The sequence below is a fragment of the Epinephelus fuscoguttatus genome, linkage group LG24, assembly GCF_011397635.1.
Source record: "Epinephelus fuscoguttatus linkage group LG24, E.fuscoguttatus.final_Chr_v1".
Lineage (NCBI taxonomy): Eukaryota > Metazoa > Chordata > Actinopteri > Perciformes > Serranidae > Epinephelus > Epinephelus fuscoguttatus.
Window position 1 is genome coordinate 15210310 of NC_064775.1, and position 25064 is coordinate 15235373.

Genomic DNA, 25064 nt, shown 5'->3' on the forward strand with positions numbered 1-25064 from the left:
AAAATTTGGAGGAAAAGGTGCCAGGCTATAAACACACGACGCACATTTTAGTTTACAATATGTTGGGTTTTTTTTTTTTTTCCTCAAAATCAGTGTACAGGCTACACATTATTCTTTACAATTAGAGAATGTAAGAATATCTTTAGGCTTACAAGAATAATAACTAAAAATGAAAATGGGGGCTAAAGAGCCACATACTGTATGGCTCCAGAGCCGCAGGTTGCCTACCACTGGCCCAAACACTGAAAACCTAAGGAAAGCTAACCAGGGGAAGTTTCGGCTGGTCACAATTTGCAATCCTCACTGCTGGATACCACAAATTTCCCCCTCAATCCCCCTAAATCTTACACATTGGACCTTTAAGACATTTCAGGGAAACTCAAACAACCTTAACACACTGTTTTATGTTACTAAGACTTAGAATGATTCAGGATTAGATGCCTGAAGTGAAGCAAAGCAGTGCTTTCTTCTGATCTAGCAGGTTTTTAATCACTTACAGACTTTACACTTTATTATGTATGTTTCTTTATTTAGTGCTTTAAAATCAACAACACATCCCACTGATTTTAGTGTTATTTTAAAAAGGTTAATCCACAATAGCTGTGGGCAACTGTTGTTTGTTTACATGCAGTATACTGTACATGGAGAGCAGATGAAACAGGGGCTACATTTTGGTACCAGTCACTGCAGATACAGATACAAATTCTTCACTGGTTATTCATTTGTAACAAAATGAATATTAATGCATCGTTTATGTCATACATCAAGAAGAAATACCAAACACTTGCTAAATAATTAGTCTCAAATGGGGTAATTTGCACCTTTTTTCTCTAATGTGCAATTCAATTTAAAGTCTTTGCAATTTTGGAAGTCATGTCAGACAGAATAAGTCACTTTGGGTGCAGTGCAGTTTGTTGATTAGGATTAAGGGATGTAATTACAGACTGTTGCAGGGTGGGCAGTACACAATGTTTTACAAGGACGATGATGTTATAATGACTGCCCCTTACACATTAAAAAAAAAAAAATCTGAAGGGAGTTTGGCGACTTTCTCCCTGCTTGACAAACAAGTATGTTGCTGCAACTGCAGATATAATCTACACAAACATGGCCGACATATTTTTGCTTGAATTGGTGGGGTGAAACACAAACTTCTCTCCCCTCTGACTCTTATTGTGATTAGTTATTTTGCTTGTCTGTATAAGATGATGCAACACGGATGTTGTCTTTGATGTAGCTTCCTTTTAAAAAAAAAAAAAAAATGATACAGCGATTGATTGAGTGTCTGAAAACAAAACTGCACAGTCACCTTGTGGTTTGCTGGTTAAACCCAACAGTCTAAAGCTGAGATATTTGTGTGTCCTAAATGTTATCAATTCACCTGCAAGTTAAAAAGGAAGGAAGTTCTACAGTCAACAGACAATCAGGCAAATATAGCAGTGCACTAAGAGCCCTGCCACCACACAGCCATTCAACACTCTGCACTTTCTGTGAAAATGAAAAACCCCAAACGTCATGTTAAAGAGTCAGCGATGCTTCCGACCTCACGTCATGTCCTCACACAACTGAGACTCATAGCTTGAGCTGCTCTTCCGGCCATTCTGCACTCTGTAGAGTTTAGCAGAGCAGAAATTGTGTAAAAACAAGCTTTAAAAAGAAGAAAAGGCTCTATTAGCGCGTGGCTCAGGGAGGCAGAGTGAGGAAAAATAGGTCAATGTCAATAACACAACAAACTGCTTTCATCTGCATCGCGCTGCATGTGTTCATTTTAAGAAGCCGCTCTTGGTTAGAGGCTCTTAGTTAGTTTGCAGTGGGTGTAATGGTGACTTTCATTTGCCACTGACTGCTTTCAAACGTTATGATATCTCATTCATTATTTTTCTGCTCCTCACAGAGCAAATCATTAGCGAACACGCTGACTGTTCAATTAAGAGAGCGAAAGCACAACTACTGTTTTATTTTCAATGTCAATTAATCTACCAATTATTTTCCCAATTAATAAACGATTAAAATGTCAGCAAAATGTGAAACATGTCCTCAGAAGCTCCCGGAGTCCATGGTGCCCGTGCTTTGTTACTTTAACCAACAGTCAAAACCCCCAAAATATTCAGTGTATTATAGTAAAAAAGCAGCTGAGTCGCCAGAATATTGGCACTGTACATTTCTACAAACCACAGATGTTACAGATGTTACATTGTCGTGACACCCATGTGAGATGGCTGCCAAGCAGAAAACTGCAGTAGACCACTGTTTGAGACATTAGTCGGTGGTTTTTAATGAGAGTTTGTCCAGCCTTGGTTTTAGCAAAGAGGCGGGTATTTTTTAGAGCAGTTTGGGACATTTGAAGCCATGTCTGTAGCGACAAAAGCAGGTATTTCTAAACAACAGTTCCAGACATTTCAAGCTGTGCCTGTGGTGACAGGAGCTGGTATTTTTTAACGACAGTTGAAGTATTTATTTATTTTTTTTTTTTTAAACAACAATTCAGGACATTTACAGCCATGTGCAACATAAGTGGTTATTTCTTTACGACAGTTAGGGATAATTTCAATCCTGCCTGTCGCAACAAAAGCAGGTATTTTTTTCATGATAGTTCTTAAACGTTTGTAGTGACAAAAGCAGGCATTTTTTCATAAAAGCTTGGGACATGTCTAGTGGTCAAGTGGGTATTTTTAACGCAAGTTTGGGACATCTCCAGCCGTGTTTGTAGTGACAAAAGCAGGTGCTTCTCAAACAGTTTGGGACATCTTTAGTCATTATTGTAGTGACAAAAGCGGGTGCTTCTCAAACAGTTTGGGACATCTTTAGTCATTATTGTAGTGACAAAAGCGGGTAATTTTAAATATGAGTTTAGGACATCTCCAGCCATTTGTAGTGACAAAAGCAGGTGACTTTTAACCAGAGTTTAGGACATCTCTAGCCATGTGTGTAGCGACAAAAGCAGGTGACTTTTAACCAGAGTTTAGAACATCTCCAGCCATGTGTGTAGCGACAAAAGCAGGTGATTTTTAACCACAGTTTGGGACATTGCCAGTAATGTTTGTAGTGACAAAAGCAGGTGACTTTTAACCAGAGTTTAGAACATCTCCAGCCATGTGTGTAGCGACAAAAGCAGGTGATTTTTAACCACAGTTTGGGACATTGCCAGTAATGTTTGTAGTGACAAAAGCAGGTGACTTTTAACCAGAGTTTAGAACATTTCCAGCCATGTGTATAACTACAAAAGCAGGTGTTTTTAACCACAGTTTAGGACATCTCCAGCCATGTTGGTAGTGACAAAAGCATTTTTTTTAAGACAGTTTGGTGCATTTCAAGCTGTCCCTGTAGCAATGATAGCAGGTATTTTAATGACAGTTCTGGACAATTTAAGATGTGTTTGTAGTAACAAACATGGGGTTTTGTTTCAAAATCAGTTTGGGACTTTTTCAACTGTGCCTGTAGGAACAAAAGTAGTTATTTCCCAACAGTTTGAGACAAGCTTGGGACATGTTTATATTGGAGCAACCAAAGGGGGTATTTCTTTAATGCACGTTTAGGACACCTTCAGCTATGTCTGTAGCAACAAAAGCACAAAAGCACACACACACACACACACACACACACACACACACAGGAAGGCTTGTAGTTAGGCTTTCACTAGAACGTGTTTGGCTGGTGTGTTTTCAGCTCCAGCTCATTAACATGCGGGCTGTATGCCACCATAATAATATGTTTGCTAATAAGCAGAACAGAAGAAAGTGACCCGCTAACCTTGGCAGCGACAGTGCCACTGAGCTAGGCAGGGAGTTCAACTCCCAACCACGGCTGAGTTAGCCGCTTCCAGGAACAGAAGAAATGCTGTTTTCTGCCAAAACAACCAAAGGCATGTGAGGCGCTCTGGTTTCACTGGAGTGTGCAGACGTGTGTGTGCAGTGTCTGTGTGTGCGTGTGATCGGAAAACCAGATATGAACAAGCCACTCGAGCCGTTCCCTCTTTCTGTCAACACTCTCTGTGTCTCCCAAGACGGAGGGGAAGTGCTGGCTGACACACACTGAACAGATGTACATTTTACATCATAGATTACAGCTAAAACAACATGTAATCAGATTACTGTGTGTGCAGACAGATCACAGTCATCTGTTACTACCCATGCCAGGCTTCCCAGTGACTTCATGTTGTTACTAGACAGAGAAAGCCATTTCTACTCATCCAATATCAGATAAATATTGATATTCATTACTGAACATTTAAAAAATGAAAGATTATTTATCATTTTAATGCTACATGCTATGTTCAGAAAATTGTCCAAGATTGTCATGCTGCACTGCATGATATATACAGTATGTATAAAGGCTAAATAATAAATACTCGTCAAATAATAGATGAGGAAGTGTGAAAATCATGCCAACATTTGCTCCACACACACACTCTGCGCTGGTGAAGTGAATTAAGGTGGAAGCTCTCCAGCAACTGCACAGTATAGATGCTAAACATCATAGAACCACAGACTGGAGCTTCATACAGCCTGTGGCGACGCACAGCCTCCTTAATTCTGCTGCTTTATATTTTCACTGAAGGACAGATTTTTACCGAGTTTAGGAAACTGCTGGAGAGCTGCAGGAAGCATCTTAAACTGTGTCCTTAGGGAAGGAAAATGCTAAGTGGTTTTCATCAGTCAATCCTGTATGAATTAACGTTAGCATGACTAAAGATTGTTACTTTACATTCATTTGACAGGAAACAACTTGGAGTTTTTTCCCCCACATGAAAACACATCAGAAGCAATTTGGGATTCAGTTTCATGCTCAAGGACTTCAACGTGTGGGCAGGAGGGAGAATCTAACCACCAACATTAAAGGATAGCTTCATGGGGCACCCACTAGCTCAACTGGTAGAGTGGGCGCTCCATGTACAAAGGCTCTGTCCTTGCCATGTCATCCCCACTCTCGCTCCCCATCTCACACTAGACTTTCCTATCTAATAAAGGCAGAAAATAATCTTTAAAAAAAAGGATAACTTAAGTATTTTTGAACCTGTGTAAAAGTATTGGGTGAGTTTTTACTAGTACTATCAATTTAATCATTTGAATTACCGATTTGATACTACTAACTTTTAAATGTCCTTTACCTTCCTTCCTTTCTTCCATTTTGGTCTGTGTAAGTCAAACTTTTTGTTTAATTTTTGTTTTGTTTTGTTTTTCATTCTGATATGTCATGTCATGATCTGTGCTTTCTGTATTATCATTTGCCTGTAATTTAAAAAAAAAAAAGAAAAAAAAAAGATCCTTTTGGTTAACCAGAAATAGCCCTGAAAACGGCATCGTCAAATCCACCAGGCTCCATTTAAATAAACAGTAATTTTATCATCATAAAAAAACTCTTTGTTCAACGTCATTCGGAACAAAATAAAACTCACAAAAGCCGCCTTGGTTTTTGTTTTCACTCTTCCAACAATCACCGACTCTGGTTTTGGTTGAAATAAATCCTTAATTCACTCAGTTAAATGAGAAAATATGCTGTCTCTGAATATGCTAAAAATTGTGTTTATTAAAATGGAGTCTGGTGGCTTCGGAGATGGCCACAAAAATGTGGGAAAAAAGGATCCAGGTTGAGAGATGCTGAAGTTACACTTTGAGATTACTGACCAGCCTGTTCAGGCAGAGTGATACAAATAAAAATAAGGACTGATAGCAGCACAATTTGAACGAACAGAGCCCCCTCATTCACTTCAATGTCTACCATTCACCTTGCATTCATCTAGAAAGCGGAAAAATGAAATAACATCTACCATGAAAACTTTCCAGAGCATTACAAAACTGCTGTGCAGTGTTTTGACACGATGAGCCTTCAAACTTGTGATCTTTAACTCAAACTGGAATTTCTGGATTGTATTTCACCGTCTCTCTGGTACCTGAACGGACACGCCCACACCAACAGTCAGAACATCTGGTGAGGGTCCCATACTCCATAAACATCCTGTAATCCCTGCTCACACTGCAGGACGAATGAAAAGAGTGCAGTAAAGCTGCTTTATGCAAGTCTTTGAAATGATGACTTAAAATGGAGAGGACTGCAGAGCTGGGTCATTTTTCTCTGTGGGTTTGTCACTATGATCGATCCCTTTTAAACATTATTATCTATTAACACTGTTTAGAGACAATCACTGATGAGAGCAGCTGTAATATGCACTGTTGGTTATACTCCATGCTGTACGAGGACCAAAACACGTTGCTTAATATCTCTCCCTCTCACAGTTTCCTCGAGCTCCACCTGGCCCTCGCAGGTCAGCTGAGACACAGTCCCTTCAGGATGTCTGCACCGAGGTCTCGGGGTCTCCTATCAGTCATGCTGGAGGACTTCCAAATGAGTGGGGGTGTGACCTCGCTCAGTGAGTGTGAGCAGCTCAACACAGGGATCCACTCATATCGCTTGAATTCCTCATCATGTCGTAGCGTGAGACCCAGCCGTGCTGCAGAGAAACCTGATTTCTGACTGGTAATTTTCTACTCGCTGCTCAAAGGAAGTGACTGCAAAAAGATCAACTGGTTTAAGTGTCCTAGCTCTGTGTTCTCCACCAGCATGGTGACAGAAAAGAATTGGATTATTTCCAGTATACATCTGAGATCACAGCCTGACAGCTAAATATGGACAATACAATGAAGAGGCTGAAGGTAAAACCAGGCTCGGGGGATTGATGGGACGACCTGAGCCGATCCTTGAGCCAATTCCACATTGGGCCTGGGATCAATCGCCTCTGCCTCGCATACCTAGAGGCTGATGGTTGGTGGCTAATTGAAAGCAAACTGCTACACTATACTAGAAACAGACAGCCACCTGTCCCTTTTGTACCCTGTTTCTCCACTTTTAATGAATCAACATATGGCATCCCTTTCCTTGTTCGATCCACAGTTCAAAAAGAGTCAAACTGTATGAAAGGGTGAACGTTAGACTATAACAACTATAAGAATCCCTGCAAGTGAAGAAGAGAATTAGAGACCATAAAAACCCTGCAGCTTAACACACTGTGGCGAATTCTAGACTTCTAATTGAAAGGATAATTCTACATTATTACAACTTGGGTGATATTTTCATAGTGTTATCCACCATTTCTATCAGTAATAACAACAATGTACCCACCAAGTCAAGTGCTCCAATCAAGGAGCTGTTTGTAGTCCAGAAGTCAGACGCCGAATACAGCTGATGGGTTCCGAGAATGGTACATCGCTAAGCTTCTGTGGCAGTACTCCTGTCTGCTTCTTCAAACTGGGAGCATAACAACCGCCATAAGTGATACTCTGACTATGGATCTATAAATGCGTTTATACAGCACAAATGCAGACTTGTATTATATTGAATCTAACTGTGTCTTTACCTGGTGAAATAAACATTAAATAATAATAAATAAAACATCATCTTGTTCCACTTTTAAGCACAAATGTTAACATGTTGTAGAAAACAACAGCTACATTTATGAAATAAATTTTCAATAGCTTGAGTGCAAACATTACCTCCATTCAAGCTCCCATGTTCATAGTTAGCTGGTGTGAAAGCAGCAGCTCGAGCAGTAAGAATCTGCCACTGATACTAAGTAAATATGAGCAAAAAGCCATGTCTACACAAAATTTAAACATACAGACATGCTTATATCAACTGTATATATTCATAAATGTTCTGATAAGCTATGAAAAATAAGAAATATGAGCTTGTGTGAAATACAAGCAGTCCTTTTTTGAGTGAAGTGGCTCCATTGACAACAATTCCAGCTGACACAACAACACACACACAGGGGAAGTGTAGCCAAGGGTGAGAGGAATTACACCCTCTTTAGCTCTGTGTGTGTTTGTGTTTGTGTCTGTGTGTGCGTCTGTGCCGTGGGGAGCTCCTAAACAAGTTCTCCAACTCTGTTTGTGCTTCCTTGTAGGCTGTGCTTGCAGCAAAGCATCGTGGGAAGAGTGGGCAACCTCAAGGCCATACATCAATAGAATCGGAATGGACTGGTTGACAACACACACACACACACTTAGACACACAAACACACCAAGTTAAAGCTCATAGAAGGAGGATGAAATATATGAGCTGCAGTCAATTAGAAATGTTGCTCTCATGGTGTGCAAGTGCGTGTGAGTGTGTGTCGGCAGACGAAGTATGAAGGAATGTATACCCCCAGGCCAAAATGTAGGAGTTCCACCAGCAAGAACAGCCTCATACCCTCAGTATGTGGGACACACACACGCACACACACACATGCACAGATAAAGACAGTGTTTGAAGCGTGGATGTGTGTGCAGCATTTACTCTCCAGAGAAAGCCTTCAACAAACCTAGTTTCACTCTCGCACACTTGTAAAATGCCCGACAGACACACACACATTACTAAGTATGCAGATAACATGTGCACACTATCATCCATGCAAACACACACATACACACGGCAGAGATTGACAAAATGTTCTGGATCACGCTCATTGATATTTCAGCTGTGTCCTCTCTCTAAATAAGTGTGTGTGTGTGTGTGTGTGTGTGTGTGTGTGTCTATGAAGCCTGGTTGATATTTCTAAATGTAACATGGATGCTCGAGGCTTCAGGAATCTTCTGTGCATGTAGAAGAGATGGCTGTTTTTTTAACTAAAGGCTCCAGTTGACATACAGTACAGGATGTGGGACTCTTTACAGCTCTTCAGCCAGAAAACACACTCTGTACTGTTCTGAGGGTGACGGATTTTGGTTAAAGACAAGTCAGCCAATGGACGGATTTACACTTAATGATCTGCTATTTTAGAACCAATGCAGACGTCATGTACAGTAATAATCAAAAAAAAATACTGTCCATATGACGTGTTTCTCTTCCTGAAACTACTGTGGTTAATTAAATGGTAAAGCTGGTGTCATTTCTGCAGAACGTAGCTATTATTTGTTTTTTTTTTCTAATTTCCTGGCAACTTTAAAGTCACGGCATCATGTTATATTTCTTATAAAGGTTCACAGAGTTCTATATATGCAAAAATAAAATGTGCAATGATGAACGTGTGTCGTTTAAAATATAGATTTATCAATACATCAATTTAGGCTATTTAATGCAGTGACAGCGCCCTTACAAAATGTTGACATATAGTGCAAGGGGAGGAGAGTTCAATTTGGAACAGGCTGCCAATGGCAGGTTCATGCCCACAGCCTCCATCCTGTGAGTCAGACACAACTTGTGCAACCCTGTGTTATAAAATGATGAATAATCTCGAACTTTGAACCTTGAACCTAAAGTCAGGTTCATGCTATTTCTGTGTTTGAGGACTTTTAAATAAACCGAACGGAGAGGAAGCTGTGAGCGGGGAGGTCACAGCAAAAACAATGGAGGAAACACGCGAGAGAGGAAATGACAGCGCAGTTAAGAGATGTAAAGGAGGTGATTACAGTCTGTCAGTCAGTTCTGACATATCAGATATCAGTCAAGTGGTCCCTGAGCACACATGTCAGATATAGTCTGTCGAGGCTGCCATGACATTTTAATCGATTTCATTTAAAATACTGTATTTTATAAAGTGACATTTAACTTATTCTGATTTAGTTTGTTAGGTGAGTTGTGTTTCCCTCTGCACTGACTGGGTTTGGTGAGTGTCAAAGCAGATTTAGTGTCACATGCTTGTCCAAAAACGCGCAAAAAAACTGCAACTGTAAAACAGAAGTGCTCTTACTGACCCTTCGAAACCCAGAGCAGTCAAACCCTTGAAAGAAGGAGGTAGAATCTGCTCATAAATGGGAAGAAATCCCCAATATTTTATCATTTATGAAAAAACAACAATATTTAAAATAAAAGGCAGATTACATTAGATTAGATTAAAAAATAAAAGTCTGAAAGAAACTCTTAAATATATCTCCATCAAAAGAAGTGTTCCCTTATTTGTTTTACATCTAATTTCCTGATTGACATGACTGAATTAAAGAGGAGAGAAGATTTTGACTGATCAATGATCAGATGTGCAGGGATTTATGGGTGAATTACATGTTATTATATACTTAAATTCGTTTTCTTTTTGACATCAGCATCATGTGGCACCCGTCCATTCCTAACTCTTCAGAGGGAATAAAGCACTGTGAGGTGTTTTTGAACTGAACTGCCGATATTACTGCCAAGAACGCACCAAAGCAAACTGGACTCCATAAATATCATTAAAAGTCTTTTATTCTTCTCATACCACGGCTTACCCCAAAAAGAAAGTGGGACAAGAAGAAAATGACACTCCGGCTCGCATTAAACTTTTAGCTAGTCAATCTGACACTTCCTGGGATTTCCCAAAAGCATTAAATATAGTACTGTAGCAGAACCAAACGCCATTATGTAACAAGTGTTTATTTATTCATTTAAGTCCAATTCATTCATTTCATTGGGAATTGGGAGTTTGTCAGAAATCCAACTGTTATGACACAACAGCAGCTGGCGTTCAGATCAGTCAGTACACACCTTCAATCCGCCTGTCTCTCCATCACCATCACCACAGAGCTCCTTTAAAGCTAACCTGGGTCTTTAATACAGGGGCGTAAAAGCACCAAAAAACATCCAATGTTTGGTTTTAGGGTCATGGTTTAATATGTTTTTGGTGAACACGTGTCATTTATGTAATAAAATGTATACGTTAAGGCTCAGTTAGCAGGATTCAGTGGCAACGAGTGACAAGGTTGCAGATTGCAATCAACTGATTGCCCCTTTCCCAATCTCAGGACCCATCAACTATAGGTATGACAATATTTTTCATTCATATTTATATTCATAATCATTTATATTCTACATTTATATTCAGATAGCCTTTATACAGATTAATAAAAAGGTAAACTGTCGTCAGATAATAGCCAGTGGGTCCTAAGGTGGCATTTTGCCTAATGTGTTTCTTTCGCTCTCCACGTTGACCGTTTATATGCATGCAACCAAAGCCCGTTCAAACATGATTGGCCAATACAACTCAGTCAACAAACCAGAAACTAGAATGCCTCTAGTGCCTCTCTGAAGTTTACGCTTTTCACATTCAGTTCAAGTCCTCATGCTTATGAAGTCAAGTCTCACACAGTTAAGCAGCTCTCTGTGGCCCTGCAGCAGTGGCAGTTCGCTCTATGGACGATCTGGATGCACATTAAAGTGCAGCCATGTAATAGAGGCATTTAGGTGATGCTGTCTCAAATGTTCAGCATGTTTCCAGAGACACGAGCCACAGTTTCTGTCCAATCAACAACTCTTTGTCCACTGTGGCTGTTAGCTACTGAGAAATCATATCGCCAGGATATTAAATGCTTCTCCAGCGTCGGTTTCTCATTCATCATATGATCTGACCCAACTAGCCTGGTCAAGCTAACATTAGTCATCTAGACATGAGGACATGGGAAAAGGGGGCCCAGGTTAAAGAAATACCAAAGTCACCTTTTAAGAACAAATATTTGTAGACCGTGCTGGATAAGCCAGTTAAAATCATTGTTCCTACAGGGCTGACTGAAGCCTCCTTCTTAAGATTCTAAATCAAAGAAGACCTGAACACTGAAGGTGTGAAGGAGCATCCTAATTGTGATCATTATGTTTATTTAGAGGGAAAGAAAGCACTTAATTCCATATCTAATTGCGTATCCAATACATAACCTTGTGAGCCGACTATATTCCCAAACATGATGTAAAATTCAAAAATGCAGTGCAAGAGGGAGGGAAATAGACAGACAGACACGGAGACCACCCACCATGCCAGTAATTGATCGCTGTGTCGACTGTGTTTGACACCACTGCTCTTTGGAGGCAGGATCAGAGCATCTCACACACACATACACACACAGAAATATATATATACACACACAAACCGCATACCCAGAGGTAGCAGAGTGCAGGACAGGCATGACTAATCAATCGTCCTCGCAGTGAGAGTCGACAGGCTGACTAGAGGATTAAAGAGTTCCCCCTTGAGACTCCAGATTCATCTGTGGCACCGCAGCACTGGTGCACATCCACAACTCAGGAAATCATACAGAAACAATATGCACACGGTCAATTACATCCACTATTTATCACTTTGTCTTCCAGCTCTCTGTGTTGGAAATCAGAGCTGTCCACATGCACACACACAAGTCTTTGACGGAGGCTGCTACAAATGGCAAACCACTCTGATGTCAAGAAATGCCGATCCATTTAGACAAAATCATACATTTTGGGCCACAAACCTTGATAGTGATGATGTAATAGTTTAGGGGTGACTACTGGTGCTTTTCTTAAGATACACTTTTGAGAAATTATACGTAGTGATGCACCGATTTATAGGGCAAACATCAGTATCGGCCGATATTCGCCTTGTTGACTGCCACCATCATATCAGCACATAAAGATGACGTACACAGATGGCAGTGGCTGATGTTTTTCTGTTGTGTCACATCCATTTTGCACAGGTTAAAAAGCAGGGCTCAAGACTAACAGCGTACCAGGGAGAACAGAAAACGTGTTTGGGACTAACAGAGATTTTTACCAGGAAACCTTCAGGACAAAGGAGCCCATCAACATTAGCAGTTAGCAGCTGGTGGTCTGAGCTAACAGCTAACAGAGGCTGCGTTAAGTTAATGATGCTTTCAAGCTCTATTCAGTAAAAACAATTATTAGGCGATGGTCAATTATAACGTTCTCATGATGTGTTCAAATGTAATCTTGTAAAATGAAGCTTTGTGTTAGTTCAAGCAGGACAGGGAAGTGATACGCCCCAGCTGTAACCAGCTGATGGATCATTGCTTCTAATCAGTCACACACCAATCACAGCCCATTCTCACAACAGGGTGGTTCATTTAAATATGGCCTCCTACTCACTGAACCCTGCTACACCAATGCGGCCTCACACCACTGCTGCTGCTGGCAAAGCTTCGCCTCCTCCACCCCAGCCTCCACCTTCCTAAATTCAGAGTTCTAACATGGCTTAAAGGTTAAAAGGGTATTTTATGTCTTACTTTGGGCGCACGCTTGTACACCCAGTGGGGGTTTCCTGCATTGCGCTCCCTTGTCTAATCCAGGGAGTATCTTAAGAGTGGAGCCATCAGCGCCAAACATAACTGTATTTCCATTTGTTGCTAAAAAATCATTAAATCTATGACGAGAGTGATCCTGAGAAACTTGAATAAATATAGTTTGACTTCATACTGATGAGGGAGATGCCCAGGAAGTCAAATAAGGAGATAAAATTCATAGTGACAACATTTTTGAGGGAGTATTTATGATATTACGCTATATTGTTATATCTATGAGGTCATAATTATGTGAGTGTTTTCAGTTTTGGGCAGAAATGTTTCTTTATGCTGCTGATCTGATTTCTGCAGCTCATGTTTTTATGTCTCATTAATTATCTGGATATTTTAGAGTGAAGAATAAAAAAATAAAAAAACCATGCAGTAGTTTCACTTACTGATCTGCGCCACCTTCACTGTCACGGGGCTGGATGTTTTCTCAGCTGCCATGTGCCACCTCCCCCCTCCTCCCGAGCTCCTTCCTCCCTTCTCGATGAAGGCTCGGATGCGGCAGGCGTACACGCCTCCGTCCTCCCCGCTCACCCCCCTCACTGCCAGCCTGTACTCTCCAGATCCCGTCCGCTCCAGGCTCGCCTCCCCTCGCTTTCCCGGCGCGCTGCTCGAGGATGTGTTGGAGATCACCACCCCGCTGCGCTCCATGGTGACGATGTCGCGGCCGTCGGCCAGCCAGGTCACTTCCAGGGCGAGGGCGGGCAGGTTGTCGGCGGCGACGGAGCAGAGGAGAGTCAGCGTCTCGCCGGGGGAGAGGAGCAGAGATGTGGAAGAGGGAGAGGAGGAGGGAGACGCCTTCACACTGAGGGACTGACCTTGAGAGGACACAGACAGAGACAGCATCAGTCATCCTTAAGTGTACATGCAATATACACAGGCGATATACTAAAAAAGGTTAACAAGCAGTGCTTTGGGATTTAGTAAGTCCTACAGTTTTGTGTCACATAACACTTAATTAGTTAATAAAAAGAATAAAATTTAGATACTAATTTGCACAGTGGTGCAGGGATGACATTTATTTGTAGACCGATGCAGAAGTTAGCATCGCCATAGTTCCCTTGACAAAAATCCAATGAGTACCGCTCCATACAGCTGAACATAAAGGTCATCCTATCCAAATGAAAGCAAAGTTTGAAACTGGACATGACGCAGGTGAAGGATCTTATAAGACAATCATCTATAAATGTCAGCGACTTAGAGAAAAGCCCATGTGTACTTTTGGTTTCCCACAACATCCTCTCAGCAGTGACGCTAAAGAAGAACTTTAAAATCCTTTCGGTCTTTTCTGTGCATCTTAAACTGTATGATCAGGGGTTTGGACACGGTCTCCAGTAACAACCTAGATATCAGTATGTGTGGAAGACTCTCTGTATGGTGTCTGGAAAAGGACAAAAGACACAAAGCCCACTCTGTTTGACTTTTCTCATCCTCTTTACTCAAGTCGGTAAGTCAATATGAACTGACTGGCACACAATGGACCTGAGATCTGTGTGTGTGTGAGTGTGTGTGTGTGTGCTGCTCATCTCTAGTTTCATTACAAACCACTGGGTGTCTTCCAGCACTTAAAGAGGATACGGTAGCCCAGAAAGATATAAGATACGGTGACCACAGCAACCGCAATGAATGAGTGAGAGAGAGTGTGTGAGCGCAGGGGGCCTCTCTGAGGACAGAATAAGACAGAAAGACAGACACTGAGGGTCACAGGCATCCTGGGACAGAGCGAGGCAGAGAGAAGAGAAAGCCTCACAGAGGAGAGGATGCCATTAAAATAAAGACAGCCGCACAACAGAGAGGGAACTCTCCCACGTCCCTCCCTCTCTCCTCATCCTTCATTTTATTCCACTATCACTTCACATTCAGCACAGTAGCACAGGAAGCAGTGAAACACATCCAGTGTAACCTCATTTTTAATCAGGAACCAAGTCTGAGATTTGAGGGTTATCTGTTGCTCCCTTCAGAATAATTATCACCAGCATCTTATTACTACAGCACTACTACTTCAGGCATAATTACTGTTAAGGATGTGCAGGGAACCCCTTAATGCCAAGTTTATGGTGCACACAATCACCTGGACGAAGCATTTGCAACCCACAGGGTCTGAAAATCGGCACCAATAAAAGTATGCCACATTAGCTAGAATTAGCTCACGTCTGTGTGTCCAGATATGACTGAGTTATGACTCAGGGAAGGAGTGTGAATTCTGACACTAATTACGCCTCCTGTCTCTCCCTCCACGCCCTCTACAATTTTAAAAACCTCTGACAAAGAAAACCCTCAGGTTTTACAGGGAGCCTCTGCAGCCTGGATTAACCACCTGCTACCATCTATTTCAGTTAACAGTTTCAAATGGAGTTGAGGCTTGGCAACAAAGCACCAACCACCACGGCTGAGCGCGACTGGCTGAAACACCTGTCAAACAGCACTCTGGGGCAGTGGTTTCCAACTGGTCCAGCCACGGGGTCCACATATCTCCTTACTCATTATTTCAAGGTCCACACATTTTAATATATTCAGCGTCATACTTGCATGCCATTAGCTAGTTTGCTCTCTCTGTCTGTTAGTCATTGACTCTATAGCACTTCAAAATAAAAGCTCTGTGCCAGAAATTCACTGTACTTCAAAATGAGGTATGTTTTTAATAAACTTGATACGTTCTTGAGTCACTTGTGGTCCATTTAGAATGGACCCACACTTTTGGCCTGCAACCCACTAGTTGGGAACCACTGCTTTGGTTGCTTGCTTCAAAGGAATACACCACCTCCCAACTAATCAATTACAGTATATAACAATTACTCAGCCTGTGTTGCATTGATTTTCTGAAGCAAACTTTGCTTTTCTCACATGGCTCCATGGCAAACGAAGAATCCAAAAACATACATTTTTTTGATGAACTGAAGTCATTAGGGTCCAACACCTGCGTCCAACTAAACTAAACTGAGTTTGTAAAGGGGTATTTTGATATTGTTTTGCTGTTGTTAAAAGCGGAGCCCTTTTTTATCCAATCCATCAAGAATTTTCTGTTTTTGGATTCTTAATTCAACATGCAGGAAAAACAATGTTTTCTTCATGAATTCAACGAAAGACGGTGTGAGTAATTGATATATAAATGGTCATTTGGGGGGTTGAAGTGTTCCTTTAAGTCTGCTTCAGCGTTGCTTTTTTGTAACATTGTTGGACTCAGGATGAGCAGCAAAAAACGCAGTATCAAAATCAGGGGGTGTTATGCTAATGCTGCTAATGTTGCCTCGATTCCAAAGCTGTTTCCTGTCATGAAGAGCCACGAGTAACAAAATCCATTCTGACATTAGTTTAATCCCCGACTTGTACTCTGTAACATACTGACATACTTCAGACATGTAACAAACACAGAATCAGCCACGGGCGTCTTGTTTCAACTGCTGCCTGTAGCAGCAACTATGATTTTTCAAGGATGCCAAATGATCAAAAAGAAATCCAATGCAAGAACATCACTTCGCCTGCACCGTCCTCCATGTTTAATCTCCGGTGTAAACACTATGGCGACCAGCTTTAATGAACTGCAAGTCCACAACTCAGCTTAGCAAACACAGTCAAAAGTAAAGTTCTATGGTTTTGCAGTAATGTGTATGTGACAGAGGAGAGGCAGACTGAAAACATGTTGTGCTGCAACTATGACTGCACTTACTCTGATATATAGTTATTCTGCTTCTGCTATTACTACTATGATACTTAAAGTACTAGCTGCAGTCAGTTTCTTTTCCTCACCTGTAGGAGTAACAGCAACAGTCCCCATCTCTTTATTGTTCTCCACGATTTTTATCCATTTCCCTCCATTTTCATGCGTCCACTCAGTTCCGTTGCATTCATAAATCCCTTCGTCAGATGTCGTCACTTTGGAAATCACCAGTTCAAACACTCCGTTCTTCCCAGGAACCAGTCGGATGCCTCCGTCAGCATAGCGCCGGGCGAATTTAGCCCCTGTAATCACGTCTCCCTGAGGGCCAAATGTCAGAATGTCCTCTGATGTTGCTCCCCTCTTTACCGACCATGTGACGGACAGGTAGGTGGGGTGGGTGAGCTCCCGGGTGACGTTGCAGGAGAGCGTGAGGTCACTTCCTTCCGGGATAACTGGGGGTGGGGTCATGGGGGAGACCTTGAGCGTGTTGGGGATGACTGACGGGGAAAGACACAAAACAAAAATTTTAGCAAAACATAATGAAACTGTAACAAGATGAATATTGTTGGATGCCAAAGATAAGAAACTGCGAGCTCTCAAAACACACACACACACACACACACACACACACACACACACACACACACACACACACACAAATACACACAGTAAAGACTATGCTTGTGGAGGTAAAGAACAAAAACAGCAAGAGTGGGGATTTTTTTTTTTTTACCAATTTCTTTCCTTTCTTTAATGTTTTGCACCACTATACAGTGTCCCTGGCTTCATCTGAGTAGAGGAAAAGTCTGCTAGCCACTAGGCTAATATATACAATGTAAAACGCCATAGGCTTGTGCTAAAAACATTAGCATGTTGTATTTGTGGGGAAAACGTGTCCAGATAAAGACAAGTGCTTTGTCTGTGAATGCTGCAAGTTATAGTGAAGCTGATTTATGTACTTGTGTTTGAAATTGTTGCTATTAAGCCATGTTTGATGTGTGTTCAATGTGTGTTTTCAATCAACTAAACTTTACAGCACTTCACAAAAACCCAGATGCCGACTAATGTTTTGGACTCTCCATACCTTCATGAAACAATGAGTTAGTACCTCGAAATAATAACTTTTTGTCACAAACCAATGAGCTTTCTCAAAATAATGAGTTAATTTTGAAAAAGTTTGTCATTATGACCTAACCAAATCTTTCTTTTTTCCATCACACTGACAAGAATGGGCTTTCATATTTTCCTGCAGCTGCTTCACAGTAAGGCTCTTCTACTGATGAGAATTAGGGTTACAAGTTTGGTTTAATCTACGTTCGGACATTCTGGTCAAGCCTTTTGGATCTGAGTGAGTATCAATATCATGCTCATTAAAATTCATTTTATGTTGGTTCTTTTTCTTCCTTTTCTTTACTTTTTATTGTTCTTCTGTCTTACTAATACAGAGTTTAGTGGCTAATCAGCAGCATATTTGCATTTCCTCCCCATTTTTCTTCATCGTCTATTACTGGAGGCATATTCTGAGCCATGTGCGAGACGATCTTGTTTACTGCAATAATCTGTTTAGAACAATTTCCACTTCTTAAAAAAAGGCTTTTTTTGGGGTGAAAATGGGCAAAAAACAAAAGCAACGAATGACAACATAATCAAGGTAAGAAATGCCTTTCTCAGTGTTGTTCGTCCTTCTCCACAGCCCATCCCCCGACGCTATGATGTTGAGCAGGGGAGAAAGTCTGTATACATGAAGGAAATGAGCCTGATTGAAAACAGACATGTTAAAATGGAACTGCATGTATGTAAAAACTAAAATAACATCAAAGTTACGACTGAATGTCCCAAACTTTATGTTAAAGATTTAAGATTCAGCTGTTCAATGCAGGCATTTTACAGGTGGAGTGACAGGATTATGAATAATGTTGACTCACTGTCACACTTCAGATAAGCTACACGTCAGATTCAGGTTATACGAGAAGTTGGGATATGGTTCAGGTCAGGGTTAACTCTTGTACTCTTGTGAAGGTCACTGGCTGAAGGAGAGTTTAAAGAACACACTGGATAAGGCTGTAACTGTGTGACTGTGTTTATGAAACACACCCAGAGGAGTGGTCATAAAGGTTAATGACTTGCCTGTGCAGGTAAAACACTAAACTCTTCACTCTTGTTTTGTCCCGATAGTGAAAAAGTACCTCAACATACAGGAGCAGGTATTAACAGAGTGGCTTTCACTACTGCTTTGTTTCTTTACTTGTTATTAGAACGCACAAAGAAGGCTGATGAGTCACTGTGTGAGAGGAAATTAAAAAATTGGAGAACACAACACTGCTGGATATCCTGTTGCGAGCACGACTTTGCTTTTAAATGCATCCAAAACAACAACAGTAAAGTAAAGGAAGAGACATGAGATGCTGTGATGAATCCTGTCTGCAGCGAAGACATGGGGGGTTAATAAAGAAACTGAGTGGCAGGCTGGCTGGCTGGCTGCTAAGCACAATTACAGGCTCTGTTTTATCATCACCACCAACTTATTTTGATCCTTTGCATATCAAAACACAAAAAAAAGGAATTGAGCGCGAGGGCTGGGGTGTCTCCACATATGCTTAACTGACTTTAGGTGCAATATTTAATTAATAATTTACTAATAAACACAAAATCAACATTTTAAGGCTCTAAACTCTTTCCAGCATGAAGTTCCATCCCAAAAATACTTCACATAAATGGAGAATAATCCTTTTTGGAAGCTAATTCTAGTCGTGTTACAAATGAATCCAAGAAGTGGCAGATGGCTGGGAATGAAGAGTAAGAAGCTGTGCATTATGGGAATTCGCATCCTGTGGGAAAGACCCATTTTTAAGTGTTCAGAAAGGGGAAAAAAAAGTCTGTCTCAACTTTATATGGTAAACAAAACTTTAAAATACTGGATTAGAGTGTTTTTACATCGAATGCTCATATTTTGCACAAGAGTCTTTCATTATTAAGACACCATTTTCTCATGATTAAACTACCAGCATATTGATTTAGAGACAACGGTGCCTCTACTATTAGTCAACAAAAGAATAACAAGTAGTTGCAGCAGGTTTGCATGGACAGGATGGGAAAATCCTGAGCTACACCACCAAGTATGATAACTCTGTGTAATTAACTTGGACTGATGACTGGAATGTGGGGACCACCAAGTCAGATTTGGCAGGAAATCTGCAGAAATTCTTCAGGAAATAATCATCAGCCTCCACTTTATCCAGCATTTTAACTATATTCAGAGGCATTTTGTCATTTAACCTATTGAACCCGTTTCCGTCAGCTTTCACTGCCTTCATTTATCAGCTGAGAGTTGACATAAAACAGCAGCTTCAGCTCACTTTACAGTCAGGGACCCGAAACTGGCAGAGGCCTTAAACGTGACAGAGGAGGTGGGAAAAGGAAAGTTCTGGCTGTGGCTCAGAGGGATGTCAAAAGAAAAAGGATCCTCTGGCTGGCTGTGAGGGGCAAGCCTCCGGGCATGGAGCTGGGCTTCAGAGCCAATTTCACATAATGGCCAAACAGTGGAATTACAACTTCCCTGCCCGTTAGGCTAAGTGATGCCATTGAGCCCCAAAACACTTTTCTTCCACAGACTTACAAGATGAAAGAAAAGTCTGTAAATCAACTGATGAAATTTTGGGGTTTTTTTTGAGGCACATGAAAGTTTCAATACACTTAAATGGCCCTTATTTAAATCATTATGTCCCAGAAGCAGGCAGCAACCTCTGGGGCTGAAAAATGAAGCCAATGCTCAAGTGCCAAAAACTGCAGTTCCTTTACTGGCCACTTGAGGCTGGCTCCAATAGCAAGTCAATCCCCATAGACCCCAGTGTTAAAATGCCCAACTTTATGGCAGAAATAAACATGTTTCTGGACTGGTACAAAAAATAGTTTTGGTCTCCTTAGCTGATTTACCCGTTCATGACAACTGTACAGGGGGTGAGTTTTCTATAACTCAATCATTTAAATGCTATTAAGGCTTAAAGTTAACACATATTTAAAGGTGTGGCCGCTTTGAGTGACGGGCCGTCTGCCAGGCATTACTAAAATCTATGAGTCAGATCCACCAATTGCTACTCAACATCTCCACACTCTCAACCACATATGGTCACTCTGGACTCTAAAAATCAAGATGGTGACTGTCAAAATGCCAAACTCCAGGCATCACAACGTCCCCAAACCAATGGATGACATCACAGTGGCTACGTCCATTATTTTAAACAGCATATTCTAAAAATTAATTGATGGATATGAATATGGAGTTACTGTCTTACTGTCATTCACGTGAGTGACCCCAAGTGGGAGGGGGTGTTAAAGGAAAAGCTACTTTGCTTACTCTATGGGCCCATGGATTCGTAAGATCCAGGCAATTTTATATCCGAAAGTTAATTTTTTTTTGGCTTCATGTGCCACAGAGCAACTTTCATGGTAATGCATGGAGTCCCGCCTCCAACTCTGTATCCAGTTCTCTTTTAGGGCCGGGTATCTGTACTAAATAGCTTTAAGGTATCAATAACGTTGTACCAAGTAGTAGGCCTGTTGGGTGCGCGCGACGGGTCCGACGGACACGCGCTGTGCAGGCAGTGTCTGGCAGGCACAGAGCCCTCGCTGCAACCCGGCTTGTTGTCGTTGCTGTGCATGCATGCACACATTTCTGTTGCTGTAATATGGCCAGCGCGGCTGCAGGAGGATCAGAGCAGCCAGTTTTGGTCAAAAATGATAAAGGAAAAAGCGCTCTTTGGAAATATTTAGTGAAGTGAACACGGCACGCTGCAGACGGCAGGTACAGCCCCTCCCCTCACTAGCAGCTGAGCAGCTGGTGTCGCCAGCATCAAACTAAAATATAACTTCTAATGTTAATGTGGGAGCTAAGCAGAAAACTATCAGTCATGCTCGTCTGTAACATTAATAGACAATGTTAGTTTAACAGGACAACACAATTATGTGTGTCTGAAAAGTTATGTTAACTGTAAAGTCACAGATTGAAGCTGAAAAAACGTTTGGTTTCTCCTGTAACCCCTGGTTCTCTGATCACAAAGTGAGGTAGAAACAGGAGCATCCTGAGCCTAAACTACCAACTCTATTTGATCAGCAATGAAAATACGGTGCCAATTCACCAGAAGCACAGAAAATAAACAGGGCTGTAGGTAAATACATTTGTATGGACAGATCTTGTTTCTGGTTGTTATTTATTTTGGGGGGATTTTTTGTTGTTATCATTGATGTTACTGTTCTGATCTTTATTTAAAAAATGACATGCCTCTTTATTTTTTGCTGCTGTATCGAAAATGGTATCGAGTATTGAATATTTTCCTGGGTATCGATATCGAGTTTGAAATTTTAGGATAATGACAACCCTACCAAGTAGTATCAAAACTTCTCCAGATCAGCCAATCACCACAAGCATTCTTCAAATTAATGTGACGTGTGGTTAGCCAACTACCACACCAACTGCAACCCATACAGTCTGTGGTGTGGTGAGCTTGAGTACAGTGTATTTGACTGAACTGTTCTGCGTGCTGAGATGCCACCAAAACGTTTGAAAGTATGATTATACTACACACCTGTGATATCTGGTGGCATTTTACACAACTGAATGCTTCTATTCACATGATGAGTGTCTAATTAGATACTCTATTAGCATCTGTATCACTTCAAGAGTACTGGCTTTGTCATTTTTTAAACAATACCCAACCCTATTCTCTTCATACATCCATGGTAAGGAGTGTCAGTGGCACATAACTGTTCCTGTGATGGATTTCTGCCAATTGCAAATCAATCAGAGGTTTGCAGGCGGGATAAAGAATGGGGACAAAATCTTCCTACAGAGATAAACCCATGAAGTGTGGACGAAACTGGACAGTACTGGACACTTGGAGTGGAAGTTAGGAGTCTAAATCTCTGCTGCTGTGCTGCAGTGATGTGAGTGTCTATGGCAGATAACGAAGGCAGTACGAATAATCTGCGTTTTGCTCTATCAATTAAAATTAGCCTGAGAGGAGTTTTCAAACCCTCAGCGACCTGTACTTCACTTGTTTCTTACATAACCAAACAGCCTCAGCGGGCCAATGGAAGCTGTGTGTGTGTGTTTGTGTGAGTGTGTGTGTGTGTGTGCACAAGTCTCGACTGGTATAGACCCTCCGGCAAGAAATCTAACTCGTCATCTCTGTTAACGACCGTCTCGTTCACACACACAAACACTCTCCCCTTCATACACTACAAAACACACTAATACATATGCTCTACATATACACGACACCATCTCTGTCGCACATAAACAGAGCTGCTGCCTAGTTAATTCAGGTCTAAATTTAACAAGGTGTCTGGGGAGCCGTGCTGGGAAGCAGAGAGCAGCTGAACATGATGGTGCATTATGGAGCTAACTAACCCGCTGTCAGACAATCCCTCTTTATGTCTTCATCTCTCAAATTTGGGGGTTCGGAGCACAAAATGCTCCTGAAACCCTTCTTATGTTTCATTGCTAAAAAAAGGAAATGTCATTATTAAACATGCTGTGTGTTTGGGCTCGGGGTAACACTGGATTTGAACCAATGGAGTTGCCAAAATATGTGTGTAATTACTGACTGGATAACTGTGAGCAAAAAACTCAATTAAATTCAAAGGAAAATGCTGAATATGGGTTTCTCTCTTCCCTGCGGTTTCTGTGTCAGAAAATAGTCCAAATTAAAACAGTACACAGAAAAGTCTGTAGATGATTCCAATGTGAAAAGAAAATAATTTCTGGACAGATCTCCACTGTATGCCTGAGTGGCAAATGTGTCAAAATGAGCTGTCAACAGAGCGAGGGAATTTCCTACTGCTCTCAGTGAATAATGAGTCTGAGGTCAAATAACTAGAGGCAATATTTTCAAATATTAACCAAGATCCAGCTATTACAACCAAACTGTGAGATATAATGACGAGATTAGTTCATAAAACATGGGGAATTTAGTTTAGTATTACATAATTTGCATGAAAATACCTCCAGCTTTTACAATCTTATTCGCTAACACATTTCATAGCGCTTATTTCAGACAATAATTCTTTGTTTTCAAGACATGTGAATCTATTCTGCAGTGTTAATGACCCTCGCTAGTGGACTGTTATCTTCTTTTAACAGTTGTATATACATTGATGAATAGGTCTAACAGTACTATTTTTGTTGGATGATACTTTGTCACAGAAATAATTGCGATAAACAATATTATTGTCATTTTGAGACCATTTTATGCCACCAATATAATAACATAATAATAGCTGAAAAATGTCAGTATAACCGTTAGATGAGCAAGTAACTTTTCATTCTTAAGAAAATTCAGACAGTGGAATTGGAATATGGGCGGGGTTGGAGAGGAAAAAAAGGGGGACTTGCTGCACTCCAGTCTTAAAATGGTCGGGAAAACCCTGCTGTTTTTTTTTTTCTGATATCATGTTGGCTAAAATGATGGTGACATTCTTCTGTAAACAGACACACGCGTAAACAATCAGGGGTTGAGGTTGGATTTAAGGGCAGCAAAACTGTCAAGGTCATGTTCTCGCCAATTTAGACCATAGACCTGTTGGCATGACTGTAAGAAACTTCCCCTCCATTATCTGTAGAACTAACAGTAAGCAGTGATAGGCTTATGTTAGGCGTTTTTTGGATGTTTTACCTCCAGCTAACAAACTGATGTCATGGTGACGTCGGCCCTAAAAGGGTCTATAGGTTGTGTGAATGCAAACAGAACGAAAGCAATTAAAGGTGTGAACTTCTGAAGCTCTCAGGGGAGCTCCCCTGTGGGCAAATCCTCTCAGGAGGTCCCAGAAATGTTTGGTACGAAAACAGCTTGAGTCTTAGTAAAGTAAACCTGCCTGAGGCCTTTACGCTGTGGTTCAAGGCTGCAAAGTTTGGTGTGGGTTCTTAATTGAGTTAAAAACTGCTCCGATGCTTGTTCTAAACGTGCATGCCACTTTGTTAAAATAAATGAGAGAAACTTTAATGGGTTAATGTGCAAACCCGGAAGTTGAAGCGTATTTCCCTGGTGTACTAAAATGCTTATCAGACCGTTCAAGTTTGTAGAGTGAGACAGGCTTGGATGAGGAAGTGCTGCGTCTCATTTTTGTCTAATCATTAGTGGGCTCACGCAGGGGTGGTGTATTATCTCCAGCTTGTTTGACTTGCAAATGGACGACATGTCCAGGCAGTTAACTTCTCGTAAAGCATGAGGCGTTTCTGGTGTAATCTTATTATCATGCGTGTTTTATATGCAGATGATTTAGTTATATTTCCTCCCTGCTGTGCAGGTCCTCAGCAGCTGCTCGCAGTATGGTGCTGAATATAAAATCAGATTTCATGTCAACAAGCGTTTTCTACTCAAGTGAAGGTGGTTTCCTAAAGTAGACAGTGAGGTGCT

The 25064-nt window shown here is 41.1% G+C and overlaps 1 protein-coding gene across 1 annotated transcript in view; it reads right to left on the bottom strand.

Moving 5' to 3' along the window:
* The window catches only part of ptgfrnb (prostaglandin F2 receptor inhibitor b), an 82340-nt gene that overhangs the window by 45527 nt on the left and 11749 nt on the right, over window positions 1-25064 (bottom strand). The window contains exons 4-5 of the mRNA XM_049570713.1: window positions 16743-17150; window positions 13385-13813 (exon numbers count right to left, since the gene is read on the bottom strand). Coding sequence (XP_049426670.1) covers window positions 13385-13813; window positions 16743-17150 — 837 coding nt within the window. The remainder of the gene's footprint in view (window positions 1-13384; window positions 13814-16742; window positions 17151-25064) is intronic.